The sequence below is a fragment of the Bos mutus genome, chromosome 15 (genome assembly GCF_027580195.1).
Source record: "Bos mutus isolate GX-2022 chromosome 15, NWIPB_WYAK_1.1, whole genome shotgun sequence".
Classification (NCBI taxonomy): domain Eukaryota; kingdom Metazoa; phylum Chordata; class Mammalia; order Artiodactyla; family Bovidae; genus Bos; species Bos mutus.
Genome location: NC_091631.1, coordinates 24042394 through 24055484, shown reverse-complemented (window position 1 = coordinate 24055484; position 13091 = coordinate 24042394). Strand labels below are relative to the sequence as shown.

Here is a 13091-nt window from a genome sequence, read left to right as displayed (position 1 = left end):
ATAAATAGGCTTGTGCAACTTCAACTAGAAGGATATTCAGATCCTTCTGGGATCTTTTCACGAAAGCAGCAGAACGCTATAGTCACCTTGCCATCCTAAAATTGTGAAAGGATTATAAAATCATAGAACATCTGGAAGCTACAAGCAGCCTAAATAGGACCTAGGGAATCCAATGACTTCATTTTTCCAATGAAAAACTGTCACCCACCTCCCGAAAAAAAAGGTAGAATGACTTGCTCAAGGCCACCCAATTACTGAGTAGCATGGTAAGAACTATTACGGTCAAGAGCTCAAACCCACTACCCTCTCCACAAAGCCACAGAAACAGCCTTTATAATCCTAAAACTATGCACCAGATATAACCTAGGATGTGGAAATTTGTGTCCCTACAGGTCTCAAATTTTGTGGCCACACAAACCAGAGAACATACATTCACAATCCCTTCCCCACCTCCACCGTGACTTCATCTCTTTATCTCCCCATCAAGAATCTTGGAACACAGGTGATTAAGACAGACCTTATTAGATCTAATAGAGGAATAACCTTGAATCTTTTTGATTAAAAATACACGTTGGAATTTTAATACTAGTCAGAGCACTTCCTTTCAAACATGTCAGGGTGAAGTGTGACAAGCCATTGCACTGTGACACAGGATGGGGAACTGCTGCTGCGAAATATAAATAATCACTACAGGTGCAGCCGATGCTGTGAACACAAGAATCTCATCAACAATACTGAGGATTAGATCTGATTTTGCCCCTAGACTTGGATAAAGCAGCTTTCGGCAGGAAATAGACACTGTTAGACTGAACAAGTTTAAACGAGCCTGAAGGAGAAGAAGCAGGTAGCCTCCTCACTCTGGGGCCTTCTCAGATCTGGACAAAAGGCTAAATGCTGAGAATGTGGAGTTTGGCAATCCCGTGTGGGAATGAGGGCTGAATTCCAATCCCCAATTCTGCCCCTTGGTGTGCCCTGAAGTCCTTATTTATTCACTGCAACATTTTTAAAGTGCTTCTTGGGTACCAGGCTCTGTGCAGCTCCACATTGAATAAAATAAAATCCCTGCTCTGTCGACCAAGAGTCTCCAATATGGGATGTGTACACCCCTGAGTGAGGTGAAGGTGAGATGCCACTGATGAATGACAAAAAAACACAAGAACTGATTTAAAATTATAGTCTCATCGTTTTGACTTCTATTTTTGTGATTACCATTTTACAGATAACTAAATAGGCCTTGGTGCCCATGCTCCAGAAATTAGAAAATCAGTCAATCAAAGTTTGGGAACCCTTGATCTAGTCCCTTGGTGTGTAGCTTAGGCTCACCAAAGCTGTGATGGGACAGCAAATCAGAAGTACTTGCAAACAGACCACGGGTGATTTCAAGATGTCTTGTAAGATCAATTGTTGAATGGGCAGATCATAGCACCCACCCCTCCCCAATGTGGCTTTTGAAGTCACTGATTTTCCAAAATGCAAATATACTGACCTTGTGACGCCCTTTACATGCACTGGTCATATAACATATACTTTTAAGGGTGAAATGGAGAGTATTCAGGTGAAATAAGGAGTTGTCAGGTGTATAATACTCTACAGGTCACGAAGTGAAGAAGAAAATGTAACACAAGTGCCCACTACCACAGCTCAGAAAGTGCTACGATGATGCTAGTTTAGGCAATCTGATCTGGACTGGTGCCAATTATCTTCATGTTTCCCAAGCCATCCACAGTCACTTGTGTAAGGCTCAAAGTCAAAAACAGGACATTGGTGAATTCTAAAGAAAGATGTCTGATGCTCTACAGCAAGGAGTGCACTCTCATAAAAATGTTGTATTTCTTTGTGCTTTTTAGGTAATAAGGTAAAACAGCCCTTTTCCTTACAGAGCAGGCAAGACTAGTCATTAAAACTCAAGGAATCTGCTCACAAGTTCTTTTCAACTGGTCAAAATAGTAAAAGTATGCTTTTCTCTCTGGGGCTTGAAAGAATTGTCAGGGAAAGGCACCTCTTCTGCAATGAATTCCCTAAAAGTTTAAAGAGGTCTTGGGGAAAAAAATAGTCCCATCCCCTCTACCTAGTCTTCTTTCCTTCTGGTTCCCCACTCCCACCCCAACTTTTCCACATAATGTATCTTTTGTAGGCAAAATGCTCCTCACTGCAAAGTTAACATTTTTCATGGAAAAGTTAAATTTCACCTTATTGAAGGAAAATGACTTCAATTATGTAACTTCAAGCTGAAAGGAGGGGGATAAAAAAAGAGAAGGAGTGGTGGTGGCCAAAGAATGACACCGGTTCCAAGGCAACTGGCCACAATACTCAAAAAAAAAAAAAAAAAACCCATTGGCAGACGGCAAGCAGAACAGTTCCCACCACCCACCTGGAGACAGCAATACTCTGGCCTGAATAGAGAGGATTCTCCATGGGGGTCTGCTCTTTCCAACTGTCTACGTCTAAGAGATCCCCCTCAGGAGGTATAAGGTAAAAGGAAATTCCCTTTACCCAAGGCCTTTCAGAACCCCTTTCTCTCTCAGTTCTTTCACTGCCCTTGATTTAATCTGGCCACACAGCACAAGGAGGAACAGGAGCCTACCCCAAGCCCGGCACTCAATTATCCTACTCTTTCTCTACGGAGGCCATTTGCCAATGCCACCTCCGGCACCTATTTCAGATTCTTCTTCTCTGAAGCGAATGTCTAAAAGCAGAGACTGTCCCCATTTGTGGAGAGGGTCTGTGGAAGTCAGAACCATTTGAGCGACTTCCCCAACCTCGGGGAGCTCAAAAGGAAAGTTCTCCTGGTTAAGCAACAACAGAAAACGGCTACCTTTCGAGACGGGCAGAGTTTATGCTCTAGTACTTTCATTTTCCTCCAGTATCCTGTACTTCAGGTCAGCATTCCTTCTTTAAAAGGCCTTGTTGGGTAAGAAGACTAATACATTCAGAGAAACCTGCAATTTCCCCTCCTTCTCCCTTGTTTTGGCCTGGCTTCCCCGCGCGCTCCAGAACCCCAGGCGCTGGCTGATGAGTCCGGAGTGCAAGCGGACCCAGGTGCCAGGTTGCTCTCCCCGGACAGAGCCAAACAGGAAGGCCACTGGCCCTGACTACCGTACAGGTGTTTCTTCTCCCCACATGCTGGAACTCGGGAGGCTCCAGGTGCTTCCCCACGAAAACCTCCTCGGTCTCAGACTCGGGCCAAGTTCGAGGCGCCCTCACCCCTAACGCCTGCAAAGCTCTTGCCAGCTGAGCAGGGGGCCCGGGTGAGAAGAGAAAGTCGCGTGAAAAGGTTGCCAAGGGCAAGCGTTTCCAGATTCCTCTTTCCTCCTCGGCCCCAGATGCACTTGAGAGTTAGGGGGTGTGGGGGAGCTGATGATCGTGCCCTTAAAGCCTGGGGAAAAAAGCTACACGGGTCTCGGACCCGGATTGGCAAAGCTGGGGAAGCCCGTGGCGCTGGAGTGAGTGCCAAAGAGGTGCCGGCGCCCCCTCCCCGCCCCCCCTCCTCGGCACATTGCGGGGGGTGGGGGTGGGATGGGATCGGCCACTGGCTCCGCCCCCCGGCGCCCTCACCCCGGGCGCCCCCGCAGCCCGACTCACAGCAATTGGGTGAAAGCGCTGAGCCCCTCGGGCACGGCCGTCAGCCCCTTCCCGGAGCAGTCCACCCGACGGTCTCCGTCGCAGCTACAGGGCGCCGCGCAGAGAGGCGGCGCCGCGCCGCTGGGCTCGGCTGAGCCGCGCAGCCCCAGGGCGAGGAAGCAGAGCAACCCCAGCGGGCCCGGCATTGCTGCGGCCGCCACCCGCGCCGGCCTCTCCCGCGGCGCCGCTCGCTCGGCGCGCCTCCGCCGCCCTCCGACGCCCCCCGCCGCCCTGGGCGGCAGGCCTGCGGGTTGGGCCGGGGGCTCTCCTCTCTCGGCAGTCACGCGGGCTCGGCTCCTTCAACAGTCCGCGGCAGCAGCGCAGGAACGCGGCGCTCCGGAGTTTCGCCCTTCCCGCTGCTCCATGGAAGCGCAGAGGCAGCCCCAGGTCCTCCCGCGGCTCAGGCCAGCCGGCCCGGCCGGGCGCAGCTGCGGGGGCCGCGCTCTGCCATCGCACCCGCCTCCTGGTCCCCGGCCTCCCGCCGCAGCCGCTCTTCAAGGTTGCGGAGCGCAGACTTCAGCCATGCCGGCCCCTCGCCCCCCCAGCCCCCGCCCGGCTCTCGCACAAACACCCAGGCTCTTTCTCGCTCTTCTCGCAGCCGCGGCTCGATCTCCTCCCGTCCTTTTTCCCTTCTAGGGTTGCACGCTCGGGTTCCCAAGCCCCCAGCCGCTGGGTTATGCAAATCACTTAGGTACATGCAAAACTAACCCCTCTCCCGGAGCGCCATTGGCCGGGGGAGGTCTCTAGCTCATTACTATGCGAGGAGAGGAGCCACCATTGGCCGAGAGTGGACCAGAAGGGCGTGTGTATCGGGCGTGAGTGACAAGGTGGTGGTGGTGGTGGTAGTTCTAGGCAGAAATCCCTGACTTGGCTCGATTTGCGTGGCAGGTTGTGGATCGAAGGTAGAAGGATCTGAAGACGTAGAATCTGGTTTCCCCCCATACACACACTTGTTTTCTTCCCTCTGCAGAAACTGGATCTCCTAAATTGGACGACCTGAAAAGTAGAACTTGCCTCCAGCGTTCAGTTAAGTTTCAAATGACTGTGCTGCTCCAAATGGTGAGGACTCTGGGAGCTGTACCAATGGGGAAAAGATTTTAAAGAGGATGGAACAGGCTTCTCTTAATCTGGCATAAATATTTAAGTTTCACCTATATACTAAAATTAAAACAGTGTACCCCCCACGAACCTCTCCCTTCACCTAACGTCTTTATACCTATCTCGATATGCACTGAGTAGCTAAGTCTTAGCATTAGCTATCCACTATATGGAGTTTTGGTGACCCTCGACGCAGACTATTTTCTCACCTACTTCAAAACCCTGGAACACAGGAATCTTGTTAGGGTCAACAGAAGTGATGTTTCTGAACACTGGACAATTTTTCCAGACGACAAAACAGTGCTAGTAACTACCCTTGAGAAGCCAGCAGCAACTTTGGTGTTATTATCAGTATTCCTTCCTCTTCTGGACTTTTATGGCATAATAGACCCCACGTTATTGGTTTTTTGGGGTTTTTTTTATTATTGTTGTTTGTACCAACTAGTGCTTTGTAGGCACCTCCTTTCTTGCTGTCCACTATGATTTTGAGTTATTTTTCTCAATTTTGAAGACATTTCCCACACATATTTTAAGGTAGGCAGAGTTAAAATTTTCACTCTCATCAAGTTGATTACTCATGTCATATAAGTAAAATTAAAGAAACTAGAAATAAGTTGATACAGACCCGAAAATTTTAAATGAAAATTTTCCATCATCCTTACATTCAGATTTTAAAATAATGCCAGTTGGGCATATGAGTAACAATAAATTCTTGTTTGACATGCTTGACAGTCAAATAAATACAGATATGCCTTGAATTTAAGTTTTAGGAACGACCTGTTTCCTATAGTTGTAGGTTTGAAAGAGAATTTAAAGGTAGCTGGACAACCCTCTGGTTTTATGGATAAGAAATCGGAAAAAAAAAAAAAAAATCGGAAGCTTGCAGATACTGTGCTCTGTCCAATATCATCACAGAACAGCTCCTGGGCTCCTGGTTCCTTGTATGGTACCCTTGGAGCCTTCTCTAAACTGGATTCCATTGTCTAAATCACTTCCATTATTTGCTGGCAACTCTCAGGAGCAAGTGAAAACTGTTAATTTTGTTTCTTTGATTCCTTTAACACTTCTCTTTCATTACAACAGAATTCTCTTGCCAAGATATCATTATCTTCTTTTTTTATAATAATAATATGTTATACTGATTGATCTTATTTTGGCCAAATAACTCGTTTCCTTTCTTTAAACTTTAGTAAGCATAAGAATCACATGCAAAACTTGACTAAAACTGCAAAACATCTTAATAGGCTTTAAAGCCTCGAAATCAACGTTTTGATGCATGTCAAGTCGGGAACTTTATCCTTTGCTTTCAAGGAATAAGATCTTAGGGCTGGGAACTCAAGTGAAAGGAGAGATTTGGATTTTGGAAAAGGGAGAGATATAGATTTTATTGAAGAACACATTTCTATTATCTAGGAGATGAAGAAGGTAAGAAAGGAGGATTCAAATTTGCAGCTTGTCTAAGAAGAGAAAATATTAGGAACAAAGGACATGGGTAGAGGAAAAAAAGAGGTAAGATATGTTACAGTCTTAGTGTTTCATATAGTTGCTACATTATGTATGCTTTGCTTTAAACTGGCCAATTAGTCTTCGCTTCTTGGATAAGATGCCCGAAGAGAGAAAAAAAACACACCCTGATTTTTAAGATACTATCCCAGATAACTAGAGAAAAATGATCAGCTTTTCCATAACCCTTAAGGACCTGGAATGATATCTAGATGAACCAAAATTTGATGACAGACAAGAGATAAATTTAATAGAGACTCTGCCTGCAGACTGGTTCTTCTTTCTAGCTTTTCATGCCATGGATGAGTAAATAGGTAGCATCCACAGGCTAGATAAGAGGAAGTGGAGCAACGAAGGAGGCGTCCCTTCCTGGTGATGCTCATCTTGGGGCTTTGGGGCAGAGGGTACAAGGTGTGTTGACTCGTGGACAAGCTGGACTTTGGTCCCACTCACCCTCTCACCCATTCTTACAAATACAGACCTATGCAAGTGTATGCTTCTGCAGGCTGCTCTATTAAGGAAACAAAAACAGAGATTGTGAGGGTTCTCTGGGAGTGCTATAACGACTAAATTAAAAGTCCTCGAATGTACAGAATTTCACTTTTTATAAAATACTTCCAAATGACAAAAGGAAAAAAATCTAAGTTCACAGCAGTCAGCTTAAGAAATACAGTGTTACAAATGTAGTTGAAGTTCCCTTTGTACTCCTCCCCAATCATATTCCTTTCCTTCTTTCTTTCCCTGGAAGTAAGCCCTTGCCTAAACTTCATCATTAATGCCCATGCATATTTTCATGCTTTTTGTATGTGTGCATCCCTAAAAAGAATATCATTCTGTATTCTTCAGCAACTTGTTTTCTTCAACCTGTGAGCTTTGTCCATGTTCATGAACTATGTGCTATTGTTAATTCATTTTCATTACTACATAGTATTCCATTTAAAAATAACTCAGTATTTATTTGTCCATTCTATTTAAACTTTTGGGTTTTTTTCTAAAACTACTACCATGAATATTCTTGTTCAAGTCTCCTTTTTCATATATGCAAGAGATTCTCTAAAATGTATTTTCCTTTATATATGTGTGTGTGTCTAGGAGTGGAATTTCTGGGTCATAGCTTAGGTACAGGAGAAGGCGATGGCACCCCACTCCAGTACTCTTGCCTGGAAAATCCCATGGACAGAGGAGCCTGGTAGGCTGCAGTCCATGGGGTCGTGAAGAGTCAGACACGACTGAGCGACTTCACTTTCACTTTTCACTTTCATGCATTGGAGAAGGAAATGGCAACCCACTCCAGTGTTCTTGCCTGGAGAATCCCAGGGACGGGGGAGCCTGGTGGGCTGCCGTCTATGGAGTCACACAGAGTCGGACATGACTGAAGTGACTTACCAGCAGCAGCTTAGGTACACTCACACACTCACCATTATTGGATGTCAAATGGCTTTCCAATGTGACTGTACTTACTTGTCCTTCCTTCAGCAGAGAATAAGAAACCTCATTACTCTACTTCCTACCAATACTAATGTTTTAAGACTTAAATATTTGTGAACCTGATGCACACCAAATAAAATCAAAGTGTAGTTTAAATTGAATTTCCCTGATTACAACTGCATCTTCTCATGTATTTATTGGGCATTTGGTGTGCTCTTCCATATACTGCCTATTTGTTTCCTTTGCCTGTTTGTTTTCTGTTGAGTTGCTTATATTTGTTTTTCTAGTTTAGGGCCAGACAGTAAATATTTGGAGCCTTGTGGACCACATGGTCTCTGTCATAACTATTCAACTCTGCCATTGTAGCACAAAAGCAATCATAAATGATATGTAAGCAAATAAATGTGGCTGTGTTCCAATAAAACCTTTTTTTTTTTTGGCAAAAACACATGTTGGACTAGTTCTGGCCCGTGGGCCATACAGTTTCCCAACCCTGTTTTATAGGTGCTAATCCTTTATTGAAATCTAATTATTTTTTAAAACCATTTGTAGGATTATGTAAAATTCAGAAAGACACGCCTCAAATGTAACCGTCTTTCCTTGCCTGTTGACATTAAGCACTTTTAAACTTCTGGTCTCCGTGGTGAGCTCATGGTGAAGATTATATTGCAGGAGCCCTTAAGAGTCCATTGCAAGCTTAAACATGCCTCTCTTTCTAGAATGAATGGTGTACAAGTCGTCCTGGATGCTTAGGGTTTATGGTACCTCCCATCCAAAAGACACTCCAAATATTGACCTGATGCAGTCACATGATGGGTGAATAATAGCTGTTGACTTTATGAAAGCATCCATGCCAGACCCGCCACCTGATGTTTGAAGCTGTTTCGTTGCTGTTGTTTAGTCGCTAAATCATGTCCGACTCTTTGCAACCCCATGGACTGAGCCCGCCAGGCTCCTCTGTCCATGGGGTTCTCCAGGCAAGAATACTGGAGTGGGTTGCCATTTCCTTCTCCAGGGGATCTTCCTCATCCAGGGGTCCAACCCACAACTCCTGCAGTGCAGGCAGATTATCGCTGAGCCACCAGGGAAGCCCTCGAAGCTGTTTATGTTATTAAAATTATGTATGTATCTATACATACATATTTATGGGTTTTTATATGTACATATACAAACACAAGCTTGAATCAAGATTGCTGGGAGAAATATCAATAACCTCAGATATGCAGATGACACCACCCTTATGGCAGAAAGTGAAGAGGAACTAAAAAGCCTCTTGATGAGAGTGAAAGAGGAGAGTGAAAAAGTTGGCTTAAAGCTCAACATTCAGAAAACGAAGATCATGGCATCCGGTCCCATCACTTCATGGGAAATAGATGGGGAAACAGTGGAAACAGTGTCAGACTTTATTTTTCTGGGCTCCAAAATCACTGCAGATGGTGACTGCAGCCATGAAATTAAAAGACGCTTACTCCTTGGAAGGAAAGTTATGACCAACCTAGATAGCATATTCAAAAGCAGAGACATTACTTTGCCAACAAAGGTTCGTCTAGTCAAGGCTATGGTTTTTCCTGTGGTCATGTATGGATGTGAGAGTTGGACTGTGAAGAAGGCTGAGCACCGAAGAATTGATGCTTTTGAACTGTGGTGTTGGAGAAGACTCTTGAGAGTCCCTTGGACTGTAAGGAGATCCAACCAGTCCATTCTGAAGGAGATCAGCCCTGGGATTTCTCTGGAAGGAATGATGCTAAAGCTGAAACTCCAGTACTTTGGCCACCTCATGCGCAGAGTTGACTCATTGGAAAAGACTCTGATGCTGGGAGGGACTGGGGGCAAGAGGAGAAGGGGACGACAGGATGAGATGGCTGGATGGCATCACTGACTCGATGGACGTGAGTCTCAGTGAACTCCAGGAGTTGGTGATGGACAGGGAGGCCTGGCGTGCTGAGATTCATGGGGTCGCAGAGTCGGACACGACTGAGGGACTGATCTGATCTGATCTGATACATACATAAACACTTCAAAACATAATAGATTTCAGGAAATAAGGAAAGAATATCAAGTCTAATCCCTACCCCTCAGACAACTGTTATGTCCCTACTCTAACAACTGAGTCCTCAAGGTAAATGCTTGTTTCTATGCTCTGCTGCCTCCACATCTGGATCCAGGGCTCTGGGCTGGTGGAACTCCCACACTGGGCCTCAGAGGCTTGCAGTCTTAGTGTCTCACTTACTTGTCCTTTTCTTTGGAATCTCAATGTCTCTAGAGTGGTCCTGTTTTGCACAGGAAATAGCATCTATTTTTTAGGGATAAGTTTAAACTACAATGATTATCTTGAATCACACACAAAAAATAAAAATATCAAATTGTTGAAAAATTAAAACTATCTTTTTAAGCCATACAAGTGGTCAAACTTGGGCTTATGGGACCTCTTTCCTCTGCCACCTGTGTAGAACTGATGGACCTTGGCACGTGGTGACTGGCAGTAAGGCTTCTGGTGTGACTGAAGACCATTCTTGAAACCAGCCCTTTTCAAAACATCACCTCAAAATTTCTTAAGTTTCTTGACCTGGTCAAATATCCTGCAGTCAGATGTCCTATTCAGTACTTCTAAAGACCCGTATTGACCCTAAACTTCAAAATATTAGGACAAGTATCAGAAACATTTTCCTATACACAATATACCTAATATATATTCTTAACCCTTTCTAATTCTGATTTTCTTTTCCTTATATTTCCATTTCAAATCTACCCCAAGAAGAGAATGAGAGTCGGCAACAATTTCTGAATTACACAACTGCTTGTAGATCCCGAGGTCCATGTGATAATAATCTACTAATCTACAATCTACTAATCTACATAATCTACTAATGATAAAAAGAATGAGGCAAAAAAAAAAAAATTAAATGAGCATTAAAGCAGCCAGGCCTTATCACAGAAAAGTAAAGGGAGAAAAATCAGAGTAGAAAACTGTGAAGATTATCACCTAGTCATGCTGAGCATTTGCTCCGGCCAAAGTTTTAACATAAAGTTCAGACACAGAATGTGGTTCCTTTTCACTCCCTCAAAATTCCAAATAGAACTTTAAACGTTTTGGAAAGACCGTAACATGAGACAATTATTTCAAAGAACTACATGCAAAGTCTCTGAAGCCCATAAAGGACATGGATAGAAAACCAGCACTCGGGGTGGGGTGTGGGGTTGAAGACAGTTCTACTGCTGAAGTGTATCCTTGAAAGCTCTTCCTTGTCTACAAGAACATACATGCAAAGAAAGCTAGGAAAGAAGGCAGTAAGAGACTGTAGACTCAAGGAGAAGTTGTGGGAAGAGGTGGAAAGAATACTTCACATTCTGTAGATTGTCTTTCTTTTCCTGTTCTGGCTCCTAATGCTGTCTCAAAAAAGACTAATTGGGTAAACACATCTTAGGTAATTTCCTTTCTTTTTGTCTAACAACAGCTACCATCACTCTCTTCTAATTAAAAGGAGTGGCAATCAGAATGAAAATTTTAACAATCCCAAGGTTTCTGAAAATGTCTTTAATATAATTTCAAAAATAAAAATTCTGAGGCAATTGCTCTAAAAATTCAGACAAATTGCCAACCATCTATAATTCTCAGGATTACCTGAGGAAAGAGGCAAAGCAAGGGAGGATGTGGAGACTGGATCGAGGGGGCTGGATGTTAGGGTGATGACAAAAATGCTTTCTTGGGGTCTGGTTGACAAAATCTGGTACTATTTATTACACTCCTTTTTTTTTTTTTTTTGCCTCAGGTTAGTGTTAAAATATATGAATTCAGTTCACAGAACACATATGAGCAAAGTTAAAATTTTTCAATATGAAAGAGAAAATGGAGGACCTTGAGGTGTTAGGAAAACACATCATATTCACTTTTCCAGTTTGTTCCTTTTAGTCCAAAATAACACAAACTTGTCAAACTTTTCGACTTTTGTGGGGAGTTTTTATTTTTCCCCAAGGAATAGTTACCATACATCTAACACCTCAGACTCTACTCTCTTGGGGACTGAGCAGTTTCGATCAATTCACAGGTAAGTCAGTGGAGAAGACTTTAGACATACAAATTCCACCTCCATTGATTCTAAAATAGTAGGTCTGGGATGGGGCCTGAGAGTCTCAATATTTTAAAAGTTCCGCTTCTGATGTAATTTGCCACCCAAACTTATGAGTCTCTGCTACAGGATTCTTTTGGTCCTTTGAGAAGCAGACACCCATATAGGATTGCTTATGCAAAAGATTCATGAGGGGAAATGTTAGTGAAGAAACATGGGGAGGGAAGTATGGGAGACTCTTAGAGCCCTGAGATCTTATGATGCAAGTTTGACCCCAGGTCAGAGAGGAAAGGAAGGAAAAGTGGTTGGATGAGTCTCTGATAGCAGTGCAGTTTCATCAAAGCTTGGTACGTCCAATGGGGAGACCCTAAGACAAACTCACCCATCAGAGGAGTCCCGTGCCTCCTGCCTTAGTATTTCTGCTGCACTGAGTCACTGACTGGGACCAGCCTCTGGGAACTATGGTGAAGAACTTCCCAGCAGGACTGTTAGTCAGTTAGTCAACCTATAGTCAGAGATTGGAAAGGTGCATTTTCTTGGCAGCCTCAAAATAGAAGGTATGATTTGGAGTCCCACTGTCAAGCAGCTTACAATTCAATTTAACTTATAGAATTAATAAATTTAGGCTTAAAAAGGACCTTAAGATCTGTCTAAGCACCTAAGGCTTAAAAATGTTAAACAGCATCTCTGCTTCTTCTGGATATGTCTATAGTCAGCATTAGGGCTTCCCTGTTGGCTCAGACAGTAAAGGATCGACCTACAATCCAGAAGACCCTGGTTCCAGAAGATTCCCCTGGACAGAGACATGGCAACCCACTCCACTATTCTTGCCTAGAGGAGCCTGGCAGTCCTGGCAGTCCATGGGGTCACAAAAAGTTGGACACAACTGAGCAAACTACACCTCACACATGGTCAGCATATTCACATCCTCATTAGGGGCTGACTCCATCTTTGGATGGTTCTGGCTGTTAGAAAGTTCTGTCTTATGTTGTGCCAAACTTTCTTCTTGATACTTGTGAAATCCTCAGAAACAGAAGGATCTCTGGAGATCACCAGTTAAATCTCATTTACCAGAGATAACTGAATTACTAAAGGCAGCATACCTAGTCACTGGCAGAACTGGAGCTAATATCTAGGTCAATTGCTCATTCCACTCTATATTTGACTTGACAATGTATTTTTAATTTGCAAGGAAAGGAGAACATTAAAAAAAGTTTAGTGTCATACAAAGCAGGTTAATCGTAATACCTCAGTTTTTTTATTTATTTAAAGGAACTTACCAGGTCCCTCTGAAATGAATTAAAAAAAAAATCTTTTGGCCACACCTCACAGGATGTGAGATCTTAGTTCCCCAACCCAGGATTGAACCCATAC

General features: G+C 43.9%; 1 protein-coding gene across 1 annotated transcript in view; it reads right to left on the bottom strand.

The window, feature by feature from the left end:
• The window catches only part of LGR4 (leucine rich repeat containing G protein-coupled receptor 4), a 106884-nt gene extending 102610 nt beyond the window's left edge, over nucleotides 1-4274 (bottom strand). The window contains exon 1 of the mRNA XM_005890665.3: nucleotides 3583-4274. Coding sequence (XP_005890727.2) covers nucleotides 3583-3767 — 185 coding nt within the window. The 5' untranslated portion in view covers nucleotides 3768-4274. The remainder of the gene's footprint in view (nucleotides 1-3582) is intronic.
• Between the last annotated feature and the right edge of the window lie 8817 nt (nucleotides 4275-13091).